This window comes from Plecotus auritus, assembly GCF_963455305.1.
Source record: "Plecotus auritus genome assembly, chromosome: 2".
Taxonomy (NCBI): Eukaryota; Metazoa; Chordata; class Mammalia; order Chiroptera; family Vespertilionidae; genus Plecotus; species Plecotus auritus.
The window spans coordinates 107,923,811-107,951,148 of record NC_137771.1 but is presented as its reverse complement, the minus strand read 5'-3'; the positions used below and the strand labels follow the sequence as shown (position 1 = coordinate 107,951,148).

The 27,338-nt window shown below is 42.5% G+C and overlaps 1 protein-coding gene across 1 annotated transcript in view; it reads right to left on the bottom strand.

Annotated features, from left to right (window-relative positions):
• Window positions 1-27,338, bottom strand: part of LOC308241167 (procollagen C-endopeptidase enhancer 2-like) — a gene marked incomplete at both ends in the record, with an annotated part of 76,452 nt that overhangs the window by 6,027 nt on the left and 43,087 nt on the right. The window contains one exon of the mRNA XM_080654658.1: window positions 17,747-17,914. Within this exon, the coding sequence (XP_080510784.1) occupies window positions 17,747-17,914 (168 nt within the window). The remainder of the gene's footprint in view (window positions 1-17,746; window positions 17,915-27,338) is intronic.

The window sequence follows — 27,338 nt, the reverse complement described above, 5'->3', positions numbered from 1 at the left end:
CTTTCTCTTGCATAACCCTCCCTCTATGCTGATGCTGTCATCAGAGTGGGCCTGAGCTTGGGAAGGCCCTGTAGGCTGTGCTGACAGGTGCCACCTCAAGGCCAGACTGCTAGTGTCTTCATGAGATCACAGAAGAAGGATCTAGATGTGCATTATTTGCCATTCCTAGCAGTTCTGAAAAGCAGTGTTATCTTTTACAGAGCCTTTGCTATTTCCTCTGAAAAATTAATATGAGGCTGCTGGCTTCCTGCCTTTTCTAAACAATCTGAGTTCATGGTAAAGCTTTCTTGAAGTGAATATTATGTATATCATTCTCTCTCTCACTCTCATTTTTGTTTTGTTTTGTTTTGGTTGTGGTAAAGTTTAGTAACAAGACTGAGGAAATGAATGAGCTGAGACTGGATAGAGAAATCATGGCATATCACACAGTGGAAACAAGGCATTATTACCATCCCAAAGAGAGGGATCTATCTACATGTGCTGTTTATGGAAAGATGTGTACATATATATCATGGGGGGAAAGTTGCAATAGAATATGTATCGTATGCCTCATTTGTCCATGTATATGGACAAAAACTCTCTGGAACTTGTCATACTACCTCTGGCTTTAAAAGGGAAAGGAGAGAAGGGAGACAAGGCAAGGCTCTCTGGATGTTGTGTTACTGGTCTGATGGCCTTTAGATTCCTTTTATATAGAATTTAACTTTGAGGAGTGACCAGGGCAAAGCTTGCTTTGGAGGAAGGAATTAAGCTCCATCAGATTGATGATTAGAAGGATAATGCAGAGATCCGGGGGCCATCCTCCTATAGATGTGACCATGTTGATACAGAAGAAGACAGAGACCATTTGACCAGAAGTATCTTGGTGTGTGATTGAAAACTGCAGATATTTGATATCTTTTCCTGCATTTGTTTGAGAGGAAGGGAGACAAAATGGTGGCAGAATAGACAGACGTGTCCTGAGCCTTGTCCCAGAGCAGACAGAATGAACAGCTGAAACGAATAACATTCAACCCAAATTGGCAAAGGAGACTCGGTGGATGAGACAGTTTGCAGCCAGGAAATGCATAGGATCCCTGGAAAAAAGTAAAATCAAGGTTCTAGGCAGGAGAGTCTGCCAGACCTCTGAGCCCAGAGGGTCACAGGGAATCCGCACAGCACCAAGTCACATCCCTGGGGACAGGCACAGAGTCTGACTGTGGAAAGAAGGGCCATGGGACTGCTGGACTGCAGGGGGTTCTAGAACTGGGTCCACAGTCACAGAAGGCTGAACCCAGAGGGTGCAGCCTGAAGGGCTGGCCCAACCACGCAGCACTGGCAGGAGAGGAGCGCACAGAGGCCTAGTCTTTCCCCTCTCTGTGGCCTGAGCCTTTCTTCACTGAACCTAGTTCATAGGACCTTTCAGATACAGACACTTACTTGTGGCTGAGGTGAGGGAGAAGGTGCAGACTCTTAGAGTCTGGGGAGAGGAAGGGTTCTAGGAAAAGTGGCAGCGAGTCTGGCGCTGAGTCATATCTGAGCCCAGGACCTGGGTAGCCATTTTGTCCTAAAAGGATAGCCCCTCCCTCCAGTTTCTAGGCAACGAATACAGCCACAACCAGATCCCACCCTGAATTAGTACAAAGTATTTTTAAAAAATTTAAATAGTCCCTGAGAGTCCAAAGGGACTGGACTAAAGATAGTACAGAAGACTGGGATCTTAAGCCAGCCAAAAGAACGACACTTCACTTTTTCATTTTTATTTTTTTTATTATTTTATCTCTTTTTCTTCTTCTTTTTCTTTGTTTCCCTGTTTTTATTTGTTGCTTTATTTTCTACTTCTTTTTGCATTATTTTTCCATCACTCTTTTTTATTTTATTTTTATTTGCTATTTTTTTATTTTTATACTATTTTTGAAATCAATTTTTTGTAAATTTATTATAAATATATATATAAATTCTCCCTTTTCTTCCTTTTTGTTTTCTGTCATCTTTTTTTTCTCTCTTTGATATCATTTGTGCTCTTCTTTTCCCTAATTCTCTTTTCTCAGGTGGTTACTTATAGTGGCATCATTGGTGTCGTGAGTATACTCGTGCTTTGTTTCTTTTTTTTTTTTTCAAATTTTTTATTAAGGTATTATATGTGTACATATCTTACCATTGCCCCCCCCCACCCCACTCCCATACCTGCCCTCACCCCCCAATGTTTTGCATCCGTTGGTTACTCTTATATGCATGCATACAAGTCCTTCAGTTGATCTCTTATTTCCCCCACCTCTCCCTAACCTTACCGCTGTAATTAGACACTCTGTTTGATGCTTTACTGCCTCTGTAACTATCTTTTGGTTCATCAGTTTATAATGTTTTTCATTATCCCTAAATGAGTGAGATCATGTGGTATTTTTCTTTCATTGACTGGCTTATTTCACTTAGCATAATGTTCTCTAATTCCATCCAGGTGTCTACAAATGGTAGTAATTCCTTCTTTTTTATGGCAGCATAGTATTCCATTGTGTAGATGTACCATAGTTTTCTGATCCAGTCATCTGCTGACGGGCACCTAGGCTGTTTCCAAATCTTAGCTATTGTAAATTGTGCTGCTATGAACATAGGGGTGCATATATCCTTTCTGATTGGTGTTTCTAGTTTCTTAGGATATATTCCTAGGAGTGGGATTACTGGGTCAAATGGGAGTTCCATTTTCAGTTTTTTGAGGAAACTCCATACTGTTCTCCACAGTGGCTGCACCAGTCTGCATTCCCACCAGCAGTGCACAAGGGTTCCTTTTTCTCCGCATCCTCGCCAACACTTGTCGTTTGTTGATTTGTTGATGATAGCCATTCTGACAGGTGTGAGATGGTATCGCATTGTCGTTTTGATTTGCATCTCTCGGATAATAAGTGACTTTGAGCATGTTTTCATGTGTCTCTTGGCCTTCCTTCTGTCTTCTTTCGAAAAGATTCTATTTAGGTCCGTTGCCCATTTTTTTATTGGATCATTTATCTTCCTTTTATTAAGTTGTATAAGCTGCCTGTAGATGTTGGAAATTAAACCTTTATCTGTGATACCATTTGCAAATATGTTCTCCCATACAGTGGGGTTTCTTGTTGTTTTGTTGATGGTTTCTTTTGCTGTGCAAAAGCTTTTTATTTTGATGTAGTCCCATTTGTTTATTTTCCCTTTGGCTTCCATTGCCCTAGGGGCAGTATCACTGAAAAAGTTCTTTTGGCATATGTCTGAGATTTTGCTGCCTGAGGATTCCTCTAGTATTTTTATGGTTTCCCGTCTTATATTTAAGTCCTGTATCCATTTTGAGTTTATTTTTGTGTATGGTGTAAGTTGGTGATCTAGTTTCATTTTTTTGCATGTATCTGTCCAATTTTCCCAACACCATTTATTGAAGAGACTGTCTTGACTCCATTGTATGCTCATGCCTCCTTTGTCAAATATTAATTGCGCATATTGGTTTGGGTCGATATCTGGATTCTCTATTCTATTCCATTGATCTATATGTCTGTTCTTGTGCCAGTACCAGGCTGTTTTGAGGACAGTGGCTTTGTAATACAGCTTGAAATCTGGTATTGATATCCCTCCTACTTTATTCTTCTTTCTCAGGATTGCTGTGGCTATTCGGGGTCTTTTTTTATTCCAGATGAATTTTTGGAGAGTTCTTTCTAGGTCTGTGAAATATGCTGTTGGTATTTTAATGGGGAGTGCATTGAATCTATAGATTGCTTTGGGTAGTATGGACATTTTGATAATGTTGATTCTACCAATCCATGAACATGGTATGTTCTTCCATCTGTTTACATCTTCCTCTATCTCTTTTTTCAGTGTCCTGTAGTTTTCCGCATATAGGTCTTTTACCTCCTTGGTTAAGTTTATTCCTAAGTATCTTAATTTTTTTGGTGTGATGGAAAATGGAATTGCTTTTTTAGTCTCTCTTTCTGTAAGTTCACTGTTAGTGTATAGAAATGCCATAGATTTCTTGGCGTTAATTTTGTATCCTGCTACCTTGCCGAATTCATTTATTAAGTCTGTTAGTTTTTTGATAGAGTCTTTCGGGTTTTTTATGTACAATATCATGTCATCTGCAAATAAGGACAGCTTTACTTCTTCTTTTCCAATTTGGATCTTTTATTTCTTCTTCTTGTCTAATTGCAATGGCTAATACTTCCAGTACTATGTCAAACAGGAGTGGTGAGAGTGGGCATCCGTGTCTTGTTCCTGTTCTTAGGGGAAATGGTTTTAGTTTTTGCCCATTGAGTATGATGTTAGCTGTGGGTTTATCATATATAGCTTTTATTATGTTGAGGTATGATCCTTCTATTCCCACCTTGTTGAGAGTTTTTATCAAGAAAGGGTGTTGGATTTTGTCAAATGCTTTTTCTGCATCAATTGATATGACTATGTGATTTTTATCTTTCAATTTGTTTATGTGATGTATCACATTTATTGATTTGCGGATATTGAACCATCCTTGCATTCCTGGGATAAACCCTACTTCGTCATGGTGTATGATCTTTCTGATGTACTGCTGGATCCGATTTGCTAGAATTTTGTTGAGGATTTTGGCATCTACATTCATGAGGGATATTGGCCTGTAATTCTCTTTCATTGTGTTGTCTTTATCTGGTTTTGGTATTAGGGTGATGCTGGCTTCATAGAAGGAGCTTGGAAGTGTTCCTTCCTCTTGAATTTTTTGGAATAGTCTGAGGAGCATAGGTTTTAGTTCTTCCTTGAATGTTTGGTAAAACTCTCCTGTGAAGCCGTCTGGCCCCGGGCTTTTGTTTGCCGGAAGCTCTTTGATGACTGCTTCAATTTCTTCCATAGTTACTGGCATATTGAGCTGTTTAGATTCTTCCTGATTGAGTTTTGGAAGGTTATATTTTTCTAGGAATATGTCCATTTCCTCCATGTTGTCCAGTTTGTTGGAATAGAGTTGTTCGTAGTATTTTTTAACAATCCTTTGATTTTGGCAGGATCTGTTGTTATTTCACCTCTTTCATTTCTGATTTTGCTTATTTGGGTCCTCTCTCTTTGCTACTTGGTGAGCCTGGCTAGAGGTTCATCAATCTTGTTTATCCTTTCAAAGAACCAGCTCTTGGTTTTGTTGATCTTTTGTATTGTTTCTTTGGTCTCTATGTCGTTTATCTGTGCTCTGATCTTTATTATTTCCTTCCTTCTGCTTACACTGGGCTTTTCTTGTTGCTCTTTTTCTAACTCTTTGAGTTGTTGGGTTAGGTAATTTATTACCCCTGTTTCTTGTTTTTTGCAGTAGGCTTGTAGAGCTATGAACTTCCCTCTCAAGACTGCTTTCGCTGTGTCCCATAGATTTTGGATTGTAGTGTTTTCATTGTCATTTGTTGCCATGATGTTTTTTATTTCTTCTTTGATCTCTCTGGTAACCCAGTCATGGTTTAATAGCATGCTGTTTAGTCTCCATGTGTTTGATTTCTTTGGGTTGTTTTTATTGTAGTTGATTTCCAGTTTTATGCCACTGTGGTCTGAGAAGATGCTTGATATGATTTCTATCTTCTTGAATTTGAAGAGACTTTGCCTATGTCCCAACATATGGTCTATCTTTGAAAATGACCCATGTGCACTTGAGAAGAATGTATATTCTGTGGCTTTGGGGTGAAATGTTCTGAAGATGTCAATTAATTCCATCTGGTCTAGTGAGTCATTTAGGATTGATGTTTCTTTGCTGATTTTTTGTTTAGAGGATTTGTCCAATGGTGATAGTGGGATATTAAAGTCTCCTACTATGATTGTATTGCTGTCAATCTCTCCCTTGATATCCTCTAGGAGTTTTTTTTATGTATTTGGCTGCTCCTGTATTGGGTGCATATATGTTTACCAGAGTTATTTCTTCTTGTTGGATTGCTCCCTTTAGTATTATGAAGTGGCCTTCCTTATCTCTTGTTATGTCCTTCACTTTGAGATCTAATTTGTCAAATATAAGTATTGCTACCCCAGCTTTTTTTTCAGTTCCATTTGCCTGGAAAACCTTTTTCCATCCCTTCACCCTCAGTCTGTGTGCGTCTTTTTTTCTGAGGTGGGTTTCTTGTAGACAGCAGATATATGGGTCTTGTTTTCTTATCCAATCCATTACCCTATGTCTTTTGATTGGGGCATTTAATCCGTTTACATTTAAAGTTATTATTGATAGGTACTTATTTGTCGCCATTCCTATTCTTTACCCATGTGTTCCTTCTTCGCTTCCTATTTCTTTTTTTTTTTTTTTACAGCAGACCCTTTAGCATTTCTTGCATTGCTGGTTTGGTGGTAATAAATTCCCTTAGTCCTTTTTTGTCTGTGAAGCTCCTGATTTCACCTTCAACTTTGATTGACAGCCTTGCTGGGTACAGTATTCTTGGATTCAGACCCTACCTTTGCATGACTTTGTATATTTCATTCCATTCCCTTCTGGCCTGATGAGTTTCTGTTGAGAAATCAGTTGCTAGTCTGATGGGGGTTCCTTTGTATGTAACTTTCTGTCTCTCTCTGGCCGCTTTTTAAGATTCTTACTTTGTCGTTGGTGTTTGCCAATTTAATTATAATGTGCCTTGGCGTCGGTCTTTTGGGGTTCATTTTGCTTGGGACTCTGTGAGCTTCTTGGATTTGTGTGGGTTTTTTCTTCTCTATATCAGGGAAATTTTCTGTCATTATTTCTTCAAATAGGTTTTCTATTCCTTGCTCAGCTTCCTTTCCTTCTGGAACCCCTATTATGCGGATGTTGTTTTGTTTCGTGTTGTCCCAAAGTTCCCTTAGGCTCTCCTCCTGCCTTTTAATTTTTTTTTCTAGAAGTTGCGCTACTTGGGTATTTTTTCCCATCTTGTCTTCTAGCTCACTGATGCGGTCCTCTGCTTCTTCTAGTCTACTCTTGATGCTTTCTATTGAGTTCTTTACAGCAGCGATGTCATTTTTCATTTCTTCTTGGTTCTTCTTCATTTCCTCTTGGTTCTTGCTCATATTGTCGAATTTGTCTTCCATTCTTTTCAGCCACCTTATGACCATTTCTCTGAATTCTTTTTCTGGAAGGTTGCTTGCTTCCATTTCGTTTACTTCCTTTTCTGGTGATGCCTGCTTTTCTTTCATATGCGGGCTGTGTCTTTGTCTCCCCATGGTCTCTCTTCTCTGGATGTCTGGTTATGTAGTTCTCTCTCTCCTGCGTCGATTTAAAGGCACAAAATACAGCACTACCAGGTACAACACACAAGGCACTGAACAGAAATGTATTCATGATATTAACAACCTCCAATAAAGGTGACCACCAGAGAAAGACAAATCAGGGGATAGTAGAGAAAGAAGAGGAAAAAGAAAGAAAGAAGAAGAAATTAAAAAAGGGGGTGTCAAAATGAAATTGGGAAAAGGAAAAAAAAGAAGAAAAAAAAGTAAGAGAGACAAGAAAGAGACTAAGAGAGAAAGGGAAACAGACTATATATATGGGGATAAAACTCCAATAGAACAATCACTTATCCCAGCAAATGCCAGCAACAAGTACCTGGGGATTAATACAAACTACAACACCAACTAATATTGAGTGAGGCAAGGGAAAACAGAAGCACTAAACAAACAAAAAAAATAAACAAAAGAAGAATAAGCAAAACAATCTCACAAAAAAGCATAAAAATTCGATATAATCTACATTCAAACGAACAACAACAAAAGGACAGAGAGAAGAACAATTTTTTGGATAGTTAAGACAGCGAAGAGAGAGGTGTGTATGGACTTGGAGCAGGGGATTGGAGATTAGATATATAAGTAGGGTGAAATTTTAAAAGGGGGTAAACAGAAAGAATAGGGAAAATCTAAAGCAGGAAAGGGGTAAGATAAAAAGGATACTGAAAAGGGAAAAGTGAGGAAGAGAGTGATGGCATAAAGGTAGATTTGAGATAGAGTAAAATGATGCTAAAGGAAAGATAAAAATAGAATGTAGAACGTTAATCCCAAAACAAAATGAAGAGAAAATAAAATGACACTTAAAAAAAAAAAGATAAAATAGCAGTAGTAATAATACGGATTGAAAATAAAAATGTAATAATTAAAAAGGTAAAATCAAGTGAGGAAAAAAATTAGTTTCTTGAGTAAAAGATGCAAAAAATGAAAATAAAAAAATAAAAAATAAAAATAAAATGTGGAGTAGTGAAGGTCATTCACTTCCTCTGTTGTTCTGTTTGGCACGCCTGTTTCTCAGTCCGGACAGTATTGCAGTTCCCTGCTTCCACTGCTCTTCAGTGATGTAAGCCAGTCCTGATTTTAAGCAGGCGGTGTGTCTTAATTCGTATTCCTTTATTTTTGATTACACAAGAGTCAATTTGTGATTCAGCCCCTGGGTGGCAGTGTTTCTGGATTGACTTCCGGGTTTATCTATGGCCTCTCTAGGGAGTGTTAGAGCCTCCTTTCCCTGTGGCACTCACTACCGGTTTGTGGGAGTGGGCTGCCTCAGAGCTGTCTCTCGGATGGTCACTCCCCGCTCCGATCCCCAGGTTCCAGAAAAACAACTTTCCCCTGCAGTCTCCCAGGGTGTCCCCAACTGGGTGAACCTATGAATTGGGCTTAGTAATCAGAAGCAAGAATTTCAAGAGGAAAAAGCCCAAGTGTGCGCACTCCGTGGCTGCGCGTAAGTCTAGCACACCCCTGAAATTCTTAGGGTGTCCCTGCACTTCAGATCAAAATGGGTTGCTTTTTAGAGAGCCCTTCTGTTAGCAGCTCTGAGGATCCCCTTCCACATTCACAGATCACGCCAGCCCCAGCAGCCACCGATTTTTCTAGGCACAGACTTCCCTGGTCCTCCAGCTCCCGCAAAACGCGCGTTCCTCTCTCGCGCTGGGACCAGAGACCTCACCTTATCCCAGGCAAAATCTGACCTTTCCGTGGTGGAGTGTAGAGCTCCTCTGAACCCGTGTGTTTGCGCCAATTGGGGAGCGTTGTTCTGGGGCTCGCAGCTGTTCCGTAGGTGCCGCAGTTGTGGATTCTCAGGTTTCCGATAAGCTCCACTTTCCGGTTCCAGATGGCGCCGACTCCGTGTCCAAGCCCGCAGCTCCGGTAGGGGACCCAGCCGCAGTGGGAGCTGCCAGGTCAGGGGAACCCCGTCTAGCAGTCTCCCACCTTCTTCTGGAGTTCAGCTGTCCCCCAACTTGCCAACAAACACTCCTAGTGCGACCCTCAGCTGTTCTTTCTTTCTGCTCCGGGACAAGGCTCGGAACACGTCTGTCTATTCCGCCGCCATTTTTCTCCCCCCCGTGCTTTGTTCCTTTTGTGTTGTGTCTTGTTGAGGTGAATTTTATCCTGTCTGGCCAGGAGCTAGAGAGTGAGGCACATTAACCAGACACCTGGAGAGGAAACTCCATCCATGAAGGGGTCAATAACACCCTAGATGCAACTACAGAGGCAGGAAGAAGGCAGCAGTGAGGGAGAGAGTGTGAGTGAAGGAGGGTGTGGTCATGTGGTGTGTGTGTGTGTATGTGAGTAAGGCAGTTAGATCCCGCAGGACCTTTGGGGGCAGGCTAACTGGGATTGCCTAACTAGGCAGTCTCTGCTACCATTGCAAACAGTACCGGGAGGCTGGCCTGTCCTCAGAGGCCTAGCCTTTTTGAAGGGGAGAGCTGCTGTAACTGGGAGCCCAGCCTCACCTCCACCTAGGGTTCCCTCAGAGAACACCTGGGACTCTACAGCCACCCCTGACAGGAACCTGCTACCTCAGCTGTGGTCCCATGGTCAACAATGCTCCAGCCATGCCAGGCGCAAGCTCCCATGAGTTCTGAAGCACACTCCCCTCTGACTGGCCCAACACTTTAGCCCAGGGCACTGCAACCACACAAGCAGCAGACATGTGAGCAGCCTGCTCCTGTCCAAGGAGCAGAAGCCCCGCGAGCAGCCTGCCCCAAGCCTAAGAGCAGCAGCCTCATGTGGCCTGCCCCATCCAAGGAGCAGCAGCTGTATAAGTGGCCCACTCCCCCATCCAAGGAGCAGCAATGATGCAAGCAGCCCACCCCATGCAAGGAGCAGCAGCCACAAGAGCAGCCTGCCCACAATTGAGGATCGGCAGACCACCCCCATCTGAGGAACAGCAGCTGCGTGCAGCCTGAACCGTGTACCTGTCCAAGGAGCAGCAGCTGTGTGAGCAACCTGCCCCAATATGAGGAACAGTAGTGCCGCAAGCAGCCTGCCCCCATTCAAGGAGCAGCAGCTGCCCGAGCAGCCCACCCCGGACTGAGGAGCAGCAGCTGCACGAGCAGCCTACCCCCATCCAAGGAACAGCAGTTGTGTGAGCAGCCCGCCTTGTACGAGGAACAGCAGCACCACAAGCAGCCCGCCCCCATTTGAGGAGCAGCAGCCACATGAGCAGCCCACCCCAGACCGAGGAGTGGCAGCCCTGTGCAGCCCACCCCAGACCGAGGAGCAGCAGCCACTTGCAGCCTGCACCTGTCCGACGAGCAGCAGCTTGGTGTGCGGCTTGCCCCATCCAAGGAGCGGCAGCTGAATGTGCAGCTCACTCCTGCCTGAGGAACAGCAGCCACGCAAGCAGCCTATCCCATTCAAGGAGCAGCAGCTGTGTGAGCAGCCCACCTCCGTACAAGGAACAGCAGTGCTGTGAGCAGCCCACCCCTATTTGAGGAGCAGCAGCCACCTGAGCAGTCCTCCCTAGACTGAGGAGCAGCAGCCACACGAGCAGACCGCCCACGTCTGAGAAGTGGCAGTCCTGTGCAGCCCACACTGGTCCGAGGAGCAGCAGCCACATGCAGCCTGCACCTAACCGATGAGCAGCAGCTGGGTGAGCAGCTCACCACCATCTGAGGAGGAGCAGCCGCACGTGCAGCTCACTCCCACGTGAGGAGCAACAGCCACACATGCAGTCCATCCCCCATCCAAGGAGCAGTAGCTGCGCAAGGAGCCTGCACCCGTACAAGGAGGACCAGCCCAACAAGAAACCTGCCCCTGGCCAAGAAGTGGCAGCCTCATGAGCAGCCTGCCCCATCTGAGGAACAGCAGCAGCATGCAGCCAGCCCTGATCCGAGGAGCAGCAGCCATGTGAGAAGCCCACCCGCATCCAGCAGCTGTGCAAGAAGCCTCCCCCACCAGCCAGAGGAGACTGGTGAACAGCTGCTGTGAACAGCACCCACCAGAGGAGCTGCTGCCACCTGAGGAGCAGCCACTTCAGCAACCGCCTGAGGAGCAACCGCAGCCCAAGAAGCCACTGCCACCCAAGGAGCAGCCCCTGCACGACTTGACACCTAGATCAGTTGGTGAGACTAAAAATGGGTAGACAAAGAAACCCCTGAAGAAAAGAAAAGGAGGAATCGCCCGAAAAGCAGCTAAGCGAAACAGAGGCAAGCAATATGTCAGAAAAAGAATTAAGAATAAGGGTCATCCAGTTCATAAACTGAATGGAGGAAAAAATCGACAACTTACGAAAGAATCAAGAAGAAATGAAGAGTGATATAGCTGCAATAAAAAACACCATGGAAAGTTTCAACAGTAAACTAGGAGTAGCGGAGGACCAAATTAGTGAATTAGAAGACAGGAAAGCAAAACACACCCAAACTGAACTGCAATTGGAGAAAAAAATTAAAAGACAGGAGGAGAGCCTAAGGGAGCAATGGGACAACATGAAACGAAGCAACATAGGAATAATAGGGGTGCCATAACAACAGGAAGAGGAACAAGGGTTAGAAAACCTATTCGAAGAAATGATGTCAGAAAACTTCCCTGCTGAGGCAAAGAAAAAAGTCACACAAGCACAGAGAGTTCCAAACAAATGAACCCAAAAAGACCCACACCAAGACATATCATAATTATGATGGCAAATGTTCAGGACAAAGAGAGAATCTTAAAGTCTGCTAGAGAGAGACAGAAAGTTACGTACAAGGGATCTCCCATTAGATTATCAAATGATTTCTCAACAGAAACACATCAGGTCAGAAAAGAATGAAAGGAAATTTACAAAGTGATGCAAAGAAAGGGAATGAATCCAAGAATACTCTATCCAGCAAGGCTATCATTCAAAATTGAAGGTGAAATAAGGAGCTTCACTGACAAAAAAAAGGCTAAGGGAATTTATCGCTACCAAGCCAGCAATGCAAGAAATGCTAAAGAGACTGGTGTAAAAGAAGAAATAAAAAGGAAAGAAGGAACACAGGCACAAAAAATAAAAATGTCTACAAACAAATACCTATCAATGATAACCTTGAATGTAAATTGACTCGAATCAAAAGATATCGAGTGGCTGAATGGAAAACATGACCCATACATATGCTATGTACAGAGACCCACCTCAGAACAAGGGATGCACACAGACTGAGAGTGAAGGGATGGAAAAATATCTTTCAGGCAAATGTAAATGAAAAAAAAAAGCTGGGTAGCAATACTTATATCTGACAAAATAGACCTCAAAGTGAAGGCCATAACAAGAGATATGGAAGGCCATTTCATAATACTACAGGGATGGATACAACAAGAGGATATAACCCTGATAAACATATATGCACCCAATGCAGGAGCACCCAAATACATAAAATAACTCCTGGAAGATATCAAGGGAGAAGTCAACAACAATACAATCATAGTAGGAGACTTTAATACACCACTATCACCATTGGACAAATCCTCTAGACAAAAAATCAACGAAGAAACAGCAATCCTAAATGACTCACTAGCTCAGATGGACTTAATTGACATCTTCAGAACATTTCACCCCAAACCACAGAATATACATTCTCAAGTGCACATGGGACATTTTCAAAATTGACCACATATTGGATCACAAAAAAAGTCTCCCCAAATTCAAGAAGATTGAAATCACATCAAGCATTTTCTCAGACCACAATGGCATAATATTAGAAATAAACTACAATAAAAACAGCCCAAATAATTCTAACATTTGGAAGCTGAATAGCATGCTATTAAACAGTGATTGGGTTGACAAAGAGATCAAAGAAGAAATTAAAAACATCCTGGAAACTAATAAAAATAAAAACACAACAATCCAAAATCCAAGGGACACAATGAAAGCAGTCCTGAGAGTGAAGTTTATAGCTCTACAGGCCTACCTCAAAAAACAAGAAAAATGGTAATAAATCATCTAACTCAACAACTCAAAGAATTAGAAAGAGAGCAACAAGAAAAGGCCAGAGTGAGCAGAAGGAAGGATATAATAACGATCAGAGCAGAAATAAATGACATAGAGACCAAAAAAAAAAAAAAAAAAACAATACAAAAGATCAATGAAACCAAGAGCTTCTTTGAAAGGATAAACAAGATTGATGAACCTCTAGCCAGGCTCACTAAGAAGCAAAGAGAGGACCCAAGTAAACAATATCAGAAATAAAAGAGGCAAAATAACAACACACCCCACAGAAATACAAAGGATTGTTAAAAAATACTATGAACAACTCTATTCTAACAAACTAGACAACCTGGATGAAATGGACATATTCCTAGAAAAATACAACCTTCCAAAACTCACTCAGGAAGATTTTAAAAATCTCAATAGGCTGATAACTATGGAAGAAATTGAAGCAGTCATCAAAAAGCTTCCAGCAAACAAAAACCCTGGACCAGATGGCTTCACAGGGGAGTTTTACCAAACATTCAGAAAAAGAACTAAAAACTATCCTTCTCACACTATTCCAAAAAATTCAAGAGGAAGGAACACTTCCAAGCGCATCCTATGAAGCCAGTATCACCCTAATACCCAAACCAGATAAAGACAACACAATGAAAGAGAATTACAGGCCAATATCCCTCATGAACACAGATGCCAAAATCCTCAACAAAATTCTAGCAAATTGGATCCAGCAGTACATCAGAAAGATCATACACCATGACCAAATAGGATTTATCCTGGGGATGCAAGGATGGTTCAATATCCACAAATCAATAAACGTGATACATCACATAAACAAATTGAGAGATAAAAATCACATAGTCATATCAATTGATGCAGAAAAAGCATTTGACAAAATCCAACACCCATTTTTGATAAAAACTCTCAGCAAGGTGGGAATAGAAGGATCATACCTCAACATAAGCCATATATGACAAACCCACAGCCAACATCATACTCAATGGGCAAAAAGTAAAACCATTTCCCCTAAGAACAGGACCAGCCACAGGAGCAGCAGCTGCCCACGATTGAGGATCGGCAGACCACCCCCATCTGAGGAACAGCAGCTGCCCACGATTGAGGATCGGCAGACCACCCCCTCGTACGGGGGTGGGCTGCTCACACAGCTGCTGCTCCTAGATCAGTTGGTGAGACTAAAAATGGGTAGACAAAGAAACCCCTGAAGGAAAGAAAAGGAGGAATCGTCAGAAAAGCAGCTAAGTGAAACAGAGGCAAACAATATGTCAGAAAAAGAATTCAGAATAAGGGTCATCCAGTTCATAAACTGAATGGAGGAAAAAATCAACAACTTATGTAAGAATCAAGAAGAAATGGATCAAAATCCAACACCCATTTTTGATAAAAAAATGGTGAGACTAAAAATGGGTAGACAAAGAAACCCCTGAAGGAAAAAGACAGGGATGTCCACTCTCACCACTCCTGTTCAACATAGTACTTGAAGTACTAGCCATTGCTTTCAGAGAAGAAGAAATAAAAGGCATCCAAATTGGAAAAGAAGAAGTAAAACTGTCCTTATTCGCAGATGACATGATACTGTACATAGAAAACCTTAAAGACTCCATCAAAAAACTATTAGACTTAATAAATGAATTTGGCAGTGTAGCAGGATACAAAATTAATGCCATGAAATCTATGGCATTTCTATACACCAACTATGAACTTACAGAAAGAGAAACTAAAAAAGCAATCCCATTTACTATCGCACCAAAAAATTAAGATACCTGGGAATAAACTTAACTAAGGAGGTAAAAGACCTATATGCAGAAAACTACAGGACCCTGAAAAAAGAGATAGAGGAAGACATAAACAGATGGAAGAGCATACCGTGTTCATGGATTGGTAGAATCAACATCATTAAAATGTCCATACTACCCAAAGCAATCTATAGATTTAATGCACTCCCCATTAAAATACGAACAGCATATTTCGCAGACCTAGAATGAACTTTCCAAAAATTCATTTGTAATAAAAAGAGACCCCAAATCGCTGCAGGAATTCTGAGAAAGAAGAACAAAGTAGGTGGGATCTCAATACTAGATATCAAGCTGTGTTACAAAGCCACTGTTCTCAAAAAAGCCTGGTACTGGCACAAGAGCAGACATACACTGAGTGGCCAGATTATTATGATCTCTGAATGCATAGTAATCTGGCCAGTCAGTGTGTGTATGTGTATATATATATTAGAGGCCTGGTGCATGAATTCGTGCATGGGTGGGTTCTGGCCAGCCTGGCCAGGGGAGGCGGACATGGATAGTTGTTTGGCCAGCCTGCCTGCTGGTCGAACTCCTGGTCAAGGGGACAATTTGCATATTAGCCTTTTATTATATAAGATATACACTCAATGGCCAGATTATTATGCGTTCAGAGATCATAATAATCTGCCCACTCAGTGTATAGATCAATGGAATAGAATAGAGAACCCAGAAATCGACCCAAGGCACTATGCTCAATTAATATTTAACAAAGGAGGCATGAACATACAATGGAGTCAAGACAGTCTCTTCAATAAATGGTGTTGGGAAAATAGGACAGATAAATGCAAAAAAAATGAAACTAGACCACCAACTTACACCATACACAAAAATAAACTCAAAATGGATCAAGGACTTAAATGTAAGATGGGAAACCATAAAAATACTAGAGGAATCCACAGGCAGCAAAATCTCAGACATATGCCGAAGCAATTTCTTCACTGATACTGCTCCCAGGGCAATGGAAACTAAAGAGAAAATAAACAAATGGGACTACATCAAAATAAAAAGCTTTTGCACAGCAAAAGAAACCATCAACAAAACAACAAGAAACCCCACTGCATGGGAGAACATATTTGCCAATGTTATCACCGATAAGGGTTTAATCTCCAACATCTACAGGGAACTTATACAACTTAACAAAAGGAAGATAAACAACCCAATCAAAAAATGGGCAACAGACCTAAATAGATACTTTTCGAAAGAAGACAGAAGGAAGGCCAAGAGGCATATGAAAACATGTGCAAAGTCACTAATTATCCAAGAGATGCAAATCAAAACAACAATTCGGTACCATCTCACACCTTTCAGAATGGCTATCATCAACAAATCAACAAACGACAAGTGCTGGCGAGGATGCAGAGAAAAAGGAACCCTAGTGTACTGCTGGTGGGAATGCAGACTGGTGCAACCACTGTTGAGAACAGTATGGAGTTTCCTCAAAAACTAAAAATGGAACTCCCATTTGACCCAGTGATCCCACTTCTAGGAATATATCCCAAGAAACTAGAAACACCAATCATAAAGGACATGTACACCCCTATGTTCATAGCAGCACAATTTACAATACTAAGATTTGGAAACAGCCTAAGTGCCCATCAGCAGATGAGTGGATTAAAAAACTGTGGTACATCTACAGAATGGAATACTACGCTGTGGTAAAAAAAAAAAAGGAGTTCTTTCCATTTGCAACAACCTGGATGGAACTGGAGAGCATTATGCTAAGTGAAATAAGTCAGTCAGAGAAAAATAAACATCACATGATCTCTCTCATCTATGGGAAATAATGAACAACATAAACTGATGAACAAAAAGATCTCCAGAGACAGGGAAGCATTAATCAGACTGTCAAACCTCAGAGGGAAGTTAGGGTCGGTGGGGGTAAGGGAGAAAGATCAACCAAAGGACTTGTACGCATGCATATAAGCCTAACCACTGGACACAGACAACAGGGGGTTAAAGGCATGAGTGGGGGGATGGGGGAGGGTAATGGGGGAATAAGGACACATATGTAACATAGTCAATAAAGAAATAAGATAAAAGGGAAAGGGATTCACATTTAATTTATATCCTTCTCTACATATTTAAACTTTTTTATAACCATAGAAAATATTACTTTTATAAGTTAAAGAGCTTGTTTAAAAATTATGTGGTTCTGGCTCTGGAGTAACTTTCTCTTTCCCATAACTTCTCTTAATAAACTCATTCCCATGTATGGATTAAATGATCCTACATCTGAAAATTATTCCCAAATCTTTAATTGTAACCCATATATGCCTCTCTCCCTTCTTAACTTGAGCTCTGAATTGCCTTAAAAAAAAAACACCTTTTAATATTTTCTTTTATTTCAAGAGGAAGGGGGAGGGAGAGAGAGAAACATCAATGATTAGAGAGAATCTTTGATTGGCTGCCTCCTGCACACCCCCCATTGGGGATCAAGTCCGCAACCTGGGCATGTGTCCTTGACCAGAATCGAACCCGGGACCCTTCAGTCCGCAGGCTGACGCTCTATCCACTGAGCCAAACCATCTAGGAATGAATTGCCTTTTATTTGCTGAATATTTTCCTCTGTAATATTGGCACCTTAAGCGCATAACTGAAAGTCTCTTTCTTCTGAACTGCTTCTCTGTGTCTGATCCAACCTCATGTGCTGCTTGGACTCATTCATCATTTCTGCTCCCCATCCTTGTCCACCTCACAGGAACTGGGCTTAGAGCCCAATTCTTCCTGATGCCACAGTCTTCCTTCTGTTCCAAAATCCCTGACTTGACTTCCATTAACCAGCTAGGGCATGCTCAGATCCCTAAGTAGCTCGGAGAGGCTCTCTGTCCCCATCTCTGTCCCTGAGCTCCATTGCAAGACTAAAATTTCCCTCTTTACTCACCTCTTCTCAGGAGAGGGCACTGCTTGCAAATCACAATGACCTTGGCACTCATGTTCTTGCCAGCCTGTTGAATTGCCAGATTTCCCTCTTTATAGATGCTGATGAGGGAGACTGTGCCATGCAAGCTTCCACCCCATGTGATGGTTGTGATAACAGTACCAGCAAATACTGCGGAAGAAAACATTTTTGAAATAATATAACAGTGAAGGCAAATGTAAGCAGAATTGAACATAATTTTACATGTTTCTAAGTGTCAGATGGGAAGCATTTTAATGCTAAAGAGAAGGTCTTAACAGAGCAATCAAATTTGATTCTGTACGCTTGTCACCAAAATTCAGGTTGAAGAAAGGAGCCGTGGTGCTATCATGCTGCCCATGTTGCTAGATGTTGAGACCCCGGAGAGAAACCTGAATAGCTGTGCACTGTGGTCCATTACTGAGAAGGGACTCTTCACAATGTCTTATCAAACATGTAGATCAATTACCAAGTAAGGTATAGGCTTATGAGCCTCTACCTGTACATACTCCACAAGACCTTGAGTCTTCAAAGGCAACACCAAACTCGGAGGTTGCATGAGGGTGTTTGGGCCACGAGGAAGGGAGTCTTTGTGTTTGTATGGGTGTGTGTGCCTACCTTTCTGTGTCTCTCCTCTCTTTAGCCCCTCTCTTTAGTTGTCCTCTGTCTTGGAACTTTGGTTCATCCCATGGGTCCCTAGCTCTCTCTAATTATCAGTAAATATCTGTCTTTTACTAGGTCTTTGATGTTCTCTTTATTAAATATATTTTTATTGATTTCAGAGAGGAAGAGAGAGGGAGAGAGAGGTAGAAACATCAATGATGAGAGAGAATCATCGATTTTCTGCCTCCTGCATGCCCCATGCTGGGGAGCGAGCCTGAAACCCAGGCATGTGCCTTGACCAAGAATTGAACTGTGATCTCCTGGTTCATAGGTCAATGCTCAACCACTGAGCCACAAAGGTCGGGCTGATATTCTCTTTCTTATTCACTCTGTTTATCTCATTTAACAAATCAAGGTATAGAACTGAACTACAATAAAGCATTTTCTTGCTTAAAAAAAATTCTAGCAAAATTCAGTTGCTTTTGATTCTTTTTTCCATTGTGACTCTTGGAGAAAAGAGTCTAATTTCTGAGCCACAGAAGGAAAGAATATGTGTCTCTCAAAGGTGTGTTTTTGGCATTTTGGTGAGAACAATGCCATGTAGAACAGGACCTGCATTGAAGGATTATTTTATGAGCCTGTCCCTGCCCAGAAAAAACAGTAGCACTCCCTGATTATTGTGACAACCCAAACTGCCCCTGGAGGTCAGGCTGAGAACCAATGGGCCACTGGTGACTGTTTGTGGTTGTTTTGCCATGTGTAAGTGAGTCACAGTGGAGTTAATCAAGTTTTGGACATGGCTGATAGGAGCCTTTTGGGGTGAAGTGAGAGCTCACTGCTCACATGGTGTGCAAAGCTCACAAAAGTCAGAATTCTCCTCTGTGAGTGTTCACTGCAAAATGTCAGCTTGTAGCCAAGTGGAATCAGGTGGCATCAAAAGACAGGGAAGGAGACAGAGCCCACACCATTTTTGAAGGGGACAGCAGCCTTTTCTAGAAACTCATCAGCACCACCACCCAGTCAGGACTTTGACACTGCCCGTGACCCAGCAGCCACTCCAGCCAAAATCCTGCTACTCCAGCAGCAGACCCTCAAACCCTGGGACCTCCACCTCCAAAGGTGCACCATTCCTGCAGCAGTAAGTGCAACTTCCCCCTCCCCAGTGGCAGAGCTCTGGACACCACATTTGCATCTCCAGCAGAGCAGACATCCAGGGCACACCACTCCCCACTCTGTAGGCAGTGCCTGGGAGCCACTGGGAGCCCCTGCTGGTGTGATTCTGCCCCGCAGTAGAAATTCTGAATTTCCACTGCTTGAATAACTGCCTGCAGACACCCCAGCTATGTAACTTCAGTGCCAGGGCCCCTCAAAGTGTATCAGAGCTCTGAGCAGGCAAACTCACCAACAGCCGCAGTCTTCACGCACATTTCCAACGGGCAGGCACCCTGAGCCCATCTATCCACAGGGCGCTTGTGGGAGCTGCTGTGAGTCCTTGCTGGGTGTGATCTTGGACAAACAGGGATGCACTACCCCTGGCAGTAGAAATTCTGAATTCACTCATCCTGGATACCTGCCCACAGACACTTCAATTACGTGGTTTCAGTGCCAGGGCCCTTCAGAGAGCTTCAGCGCCCCTTGCTCGTAAATGCACCGCAGGTGCCCCAGTGAGCCTCCACTGGGAGTGTGCGCATATCCACCACAGGTGCACCAGCAAAAGCTGAGTCTGCCCACCCCACAACTACAGAACTCTGGACACCACAATCACGCCTTTCCAGAGCACAGGCCTCCTGAGACCCATCACTCCAACAGATGGTTCCTGGGTGCCACTGTAAGTCCCTGCTGGGCACACGCAATTCCAATCAAGTACGCAAGACAGCCAAAAATTGGGACACTCCCCTCCACGGGTGCTGACTTCTAGACACCGCAGTTGTACCTTTCCAGCTCACAGGCCTACATCAAGAGAACCCAAATAGCTCAAGTAGGGAGCTATACTAGATTACCAAGCCCAGGAGACCTGAGAGATTACGCCAGTAGCACCATCCCCAAAAGAACCTGAGTATCAAACCAATCGGACCTACAATTAAAACGTTACAGCAAAACCTGGGAAGACAAAAAAGCAACCCCCAAAGGAAAGAAAAAGAGGAATCACCAGAAAGGGAGTTAAATGAAATTGAGGCTAGCAGCATATCAGAGAAAGAATTCAGAGTAATGGTTATAAGGATGTTTAAACGGCTGGATGACAAATACACACAACTCAATGACAAATACACACAACTCAATGAGAACTATAAGGAACTAAAGGAGAATGTCGCTAACATGAAAAGGAACCAAGAGGAGATGATGGACAGCATAGCTGCAATAAAGAACACAATGGGAGGGGAAAAATATGGCGGATGGCATGACGGAGGTGAGGGAGAGGAAGTGAGTGAGGGTATGAAAGGAGAGTGTGTGGATGTGTGTGGTGTGTGTGTGAGTGAGTAATTGACAGTTAAATCTCGCAGGAGCAGCAGGGGCTGGCAGACAGGCTCTCTTGGACAAGGAGAGACTACCACTGCTGTGGGCACTCCCTGGACTGCAGGACTCCAGCATGGAGCCCATGCCATCTTGAAGGGGAGAATGGCCTTTTTTTAGGAACTCATCAACACCACCAACCAGATAGGCCTGGGAACTGCCCTGTGACCCAGCAGCCACTCCAGCCAAAATCTTGCTGCCCCACCCACAGACCCGCGGACCCTGGGACCTGCACCTCCAAAGGTGCACAGCTCGGCAGCAGTAAGTGCAACCTCCCCCTCCCCAGCGGCAGAACTCCAGACAACACATTCATGCTTTTCCAGTGCCCACAGGCAGCCAGGGCACTCCACTCCCATAGACAGAGCCTGGGAGCCACTGGGAGCCCCTGTGGGTGTGATTTTGTACAGACAAGGGCACGCAGCCCTGCAGTAGAAATTCTGAACTCCCTCTTCCTGAATAACTGCCCATGGACACCCCAGTGGTGCAACTTCAGTGCCAAGGCCCCTCAGAGTGCGTCAGAGCTCTGCGCAGGCAAACTCACCGCCACAGACAAGGGCAGGCAACCTGAGCCCATATACCCACAGGGTCCTCTGGGGAGCTGCTTTGAGCCCCTGCTGGGTGTGATTCTATACAGATAAGGACGCGTTGCCCCGCAGTAGAAACTCTGAACTCCTTCCTCCTGAATAACTGCCCACATACATCCCAGCTGTTTAACTTCAGTGCCAGGGCTGCTGCTCAAAGTGTGTCAGAGCTCTGCACAGGCAAAGGCACCGCCAGTTCGCACACACACTTCCAATGGGCAGGCACCCTGAGCTCATCTACCCACAGGGCGCTTGTGGGAGCTGCTGTGAGTCCTGGCTGGGTGTGATTTGGACAAACAGAGGCATGCTGCCCTCCCCTTCCCCCCGGCAGTAGAAATTCTGAATTCTCTCATCCTGGACACCTGCATAGACACCTCAGCAGGGGAACTTCAGTGCCAGGGCCCCTCAAAGTGCGTCAGAGCTCTGTGCCAGCAAACTCACTGCCACAGACATGCACATTTCCAAAGGGCAGGCACCCTGAGCCCATCTATCCACAGGGTCCTCTGGGGAGCTGCTTTGAGCCCCTGCTGGGTATGATTCTGTACAGACAAAGATTCACTGCCCCGCAGTAGAAATTCTGAACTCCCTCTTCCTGAATAACTGCCCACATTCACCCCAGCTGCTCAACCTCAGTGCCAGGACCCCTCAGAGTGCGTCAGAGCTCTGGGCGGGCAAACACACCTCCACAGATGCAAATTTCCAACAGGCAGGCACCCTGAGCCCACCTACCCACAGGGCGCTAGTGTGAGCCACTGTGAGCTCTCCCTGGGTGTGATCTTGGACAGACAGGGGCACACTCCCCCCTGGCAGTAGAAATTCTGAATTCACTCATCCTGGAGACCTACCCACAGACGCCTCAATTACGCAGCTACACTGCCAGGGCTCTTTAGAGAGCTTCATTGTGCCTTGCAGGCAAACGTACTGTGGGTGCCCCTGTGAGCCACCACTGGGAGTGAGTGCCTATCCACCACAGGTGCAGCAGCAAAAGCTGAGTCTGCCCACCCCACAACTACAGAACTCTGGACACCACAGTCACGCCTTTCCAGAGTGCAGGCCCCCAGAACCCCATCACCCCAACAGATGGTTCCTGAGTGCCACTGTGAGTCCCCGCTAGGCAGGCATGATTTCAACTAAGGGTGCAATACAGCAAAAATTGGGACACTCCCCTCCACAGCTGCTGACTTCTAGATACCGCAGTTGTGCCTCTCAAGCTTGCCGGCCTACATCAAGAGAACCCAAATAGCTCAAGTAGGGAGCTACACTAGATTACCAAGCCCAGGACAACTGAGAGATTACACCAGTAGAACCATACCCAAAAGAACCTGGGTAACAAAGCAATTAGATCTACAATTAAAACATTACAGGAAGACATGGGAAGACAAAGAGCAACCCCCAAAGGAAAGAAAAAGAGGAATCACCAGAAAGGGAGTTAAATGAAATTGAGGCTAGCAGCTTAACAGAGAAAGAATTCAGAGTAATGGTTATAAGGATGTTTAAATGGATGGATGACAAATACATGCAACTCAATGAGAATTATAAGGAGCTGAATGAGAATGTCGCCAACATGAAAAAGAACCAAGAGGAGATGAAGAACGACATAGCTGCAATAAAGAACACAATGGAAAGCTTAAACAGTAGGCTAGAAGAGGCTGAGGACCGCATCAGCGAATTAGAAGACAAAATAGGAAAAAACACACAAACACAGCAGCAACTGGAAAAAAGACTTAAAAAGCAAGAGGAGAGCCTAAGGGAGCTTTGGGACAACACAAAATGAAACAATATTCACATAATAGGGGTACCAGAAAGAGAGGAAGAGAAGCAAGGAATAGAAAACCTGTTTGAAGAAATAATAACAGAAAACTTCCCTGATACTGGCAAGAAAAAAACCATGCAAGTCCAAGAAGCACATAGAGTCCCAAACAAGTTGAACCCCAAAAGACCGACACCAAGACACATCATAATTAAATTGGCAAACACCAATTACAAAGTAAGAATCCTAAAGGCTATAAGAGAGAGACAGAAAGTTACCTACAAGGGTTCTCCTATTAGAATATCAACTGATTTCTCAACAGAAACACACCAGGCCAGAAGGGAATGGAATGAAATTCACAAAGTGATGCAAAGCAAGGGACTGAACCCAAGAATACTATACACAGAAAGGCTATCATTCAAAATTGAAGGTGGAATCAGGAGCTTCACGGACAAAAAAGGACTAAGAGAGTTTATCACTACCAAGCCAGCAATGCAAGAAATGCTGAAGGGACTGCAGTAAAAAGAAGAAAGAGAAAGGCAAGAAGAAACACAAACATTAAGGAAAAATATGACAACAAACATGTACTTGTCAATAATAACATTAAACGTAAATGGATTAAATGCACCAATCAAAAGGCATAGGGTAGCTGAATGGATAAGAAAACATGACCCATATATTTGCTGTCTGCAAGAGACCCACCTCAGAACAAAGGATTCACACTGACTGAGAGTGAAGGGATGGAAAAACATTTTTCAGGCAAATATAAATCAGAAAAAAGCTGGGGTTGCAATACTTATATCTGATAAAATAGACCTCAAAGTAAAGGTCATAACAAGAGATAAGGAAGGCCACTACATAATACTAAAGGGAGCAATTCAACAAGAAGATACAACTCTGGTAAACATATATGCACCCAATACAGGAGCACCCAAATACATAAAACAACTTCTGGAAGATATCAAGGGAGAGATTGATAGCAATACAGTCATAGTAGGGGACTTTAATAACTACTATGTATCACGTTTATAGATTTGTGGATATTGTACCCCACTGACACACTGGATAAATCAACCAAACAAAAAATCAGCAAAGAAACATCAATCCTAAATGACACACTAGATCAGATGGACTTAATTGACATCTTTAGAACATTCCACCCCAAAGATACAGAATATACATTCTTCTCCAGCGCACATGGAACATTTTCAAGGATAGACAACATATTAGGACACAGGCAAATCTCTTCAAATTCAAGAAGATAGAAATCATATCAAGCATTTTCTCAGATCACAATGGAATAAAAAATCAACTACAATAAAAACAATCCAAAAAAATCAAACACTTGGAGTCTAAATAGCATGCTGTTAAACAATGACTTGGTTACCAGAGAGATCAAAGAAAAAATGAAAAACATCATGGCAACAACTGACAATGAAAACACAACAATCCAAAATCTATGGAACACAGCAAAAGCAGTCTTGAGAGGGAAGTTCATAGCTCTACAAGCCTACTGCAAAAAACAAGAAACAATGGTAATAAATTAACCCTACAACTCAAAGAGTTAGAATGACAGCGACAAGAAAAGCCCAGAGTAAGCAGAAGGAAGGAAATAATAAAGATCAGAGCAGAGATAAATGACATAGAAACCAAAAAAAAAAAAAATACAAAAGATAAACAAAACCAAGAGTTGGTTCTTTGAAAGGATAAACAAAATTGAGGAACCTCTAGCCAGGCTCACAAAGAAGCAAAGAGAGAGAACCCAAATAAACAAAATCAGAAATGAAAGAGGAGAAATAACAACAGACCCCACAGAAATACAAAGGATTGTTAAAAAATATTATGAACAACTCTATTCCAACAAACTAGACAACCTGGAGGAAATGGACATATTCCTAGAAAAATACAACCTTCAAAAACTCAATCAGGAAGAATCTAAAAATCTCAATAGGCCAATAACTATGGAAGAAATTGAAACAGTCATTAAAAAGCTTTCAGCAAATAAAAGCCCGGGGCCAGACGGCTAAACAGGGGAGTTTACCAAACATTCAAGGAAGAACTAAAACATATCCTCCTCAGACTATCTCGAAAAATTCAAAAGGAAGGAACACTTCCAAGCTCCTTCTGTGAATCCAGCATCACCCTAATACCAAAACCAGATAAAGACAACACAATGAAGGAGAATTACAGGCCAATATCCCTCATGAACATAGATGTCAAAATCTTCAACACAATTCTAGCAAATAGGATCCAGCAGTACATCTGAAAGATCATACACCATGACCAAGTAGGATTTATCCCAGGGATGCAAGGATGGTACAATATCCACAAATCAATAAACGGGATACATCACATAAACAAATTGAGAGATAAAAACCACATAGTCATACCAATTGATGCAGAAAAAGCATTTGACAAAATCCAACACCGATTTTTGATAAAAACTCTCAGCAAGGTGGGAATAGAAGGATCATACCTTAACATAATAAAAGCCATATATGACAAGCACACAGCCAACATCATACTCAATGGACAAAAACTAAAACCATTTCCCCTAAGAACAGGAACAAGACACGGATGCCCGCTTTCACCACTCCTGTTCAACATAGTTCTGGAAGTACTAGCCATTGCGATTAGACAAGAAGAAGAAATAAAAGGCATCCAAATTGGAAAAGAAGAAGTAAAACTGTCCTTATTTGCAGATGACATGATACTGTAAATAGAAAACCCTAAAGACTCCATCAAAAAATTATTAGACTTAATAAATGAATTTGGAAATGTAGCAGGATACAAAATTAATGCCAAGAAATCTATAGTATTTCTATACACCAACAGTGAACTTACAGAAAGAGAGACTAAGAAAACAATCCCATTAACCATCGCACCAAAAAAATTAAGATACCTAGGAATAAACTTAACTAAGGAGGTAAAAGACCTCTACTCAGAAAACTACAAGACATTGAAGAAAAAAGATAGAGGAAGACATAAATAGATGGAAGTGCATACTGTGTTCATGGATTGGTAGAATCAACATCATTAAAATGTCCATACTACCCAAAGCAATCTATAGGTTCAATGCAATCCCTATTAAAATACCAACGGCATGTTTCACAGATCTAGAAAGAACTCTCCAAAAATTCATCTGGAATAAAAAAAGACCCAGAATAGCTGCAGCAATCCTGAGAAAGAAGAACAAAGTAGGTTGGATCTCAATACCAGATTTCAAGCTGTATTACAAAGCCATTGTTCTCAAAACAGCCTGGTACTGGCACAAGAACAGGCATATAGACCAATGAAATAGAATTGAGAACCCAGATATCAACACAAACCACTATGCTCAATTAATATTTGACAAAGGAAGCATGAACATACAAGGGGTCAAGACAGTCTCTTCAATAAATGGTGTTGGGAAAGTTGGACAGATACATGCAAAAAAATGAAACTAGACCACCAACTTACACCATACACAAAAATAAACTGAAAATGGATAAAGGACTTAAACATAAGATGGGAAACCATAAAAATACTAGAAGAATGCACAGGCAGAGAAATCTCAGACATATGCCGAAGCAATTTCTTCACTGATATCACTCCTAGGGCAATGGAAACTAAAGAGAAAATAAACAAATGGGACTACATCAAAATAAAAAGCTTTTGCACAGCAAAAGAAACCATCAACAAAACAAGAAGAAAGCCCACTGTATGGGAGAGCACATTTGCCAATGTTATCACTGATAAAGGTGTAATCTCCAACATCTACAGGGAACTCATACAACTTAATAAAAGGAAGATAAATGATCCAATAAAAAAAAAAATGGGCAACGGACCCAAACAGAATCTTTCTGAAAGAAGACAGAAGGAAGGCCAAGAGACATATGAAAACATGCTCAAAGTCACTAATTATCCAAGAGATGCAAATCAAAACAACAATTCGGTACCATCTCACACCTGTCAGAATGGCTATCATCAACAAATCAACAAACGACAAGTGCTGGCAAGGCTACGGAGAAAAGGAACCCTCATGCACTGCTGGTGGGAATGCAGACTGGTGCAGCCACTGTGGAGAACAGTATGGAGTTTCCTCAAAAAACTAAAAATAGAACTCCCATTTGACCCAGTAATCCCACTCCTA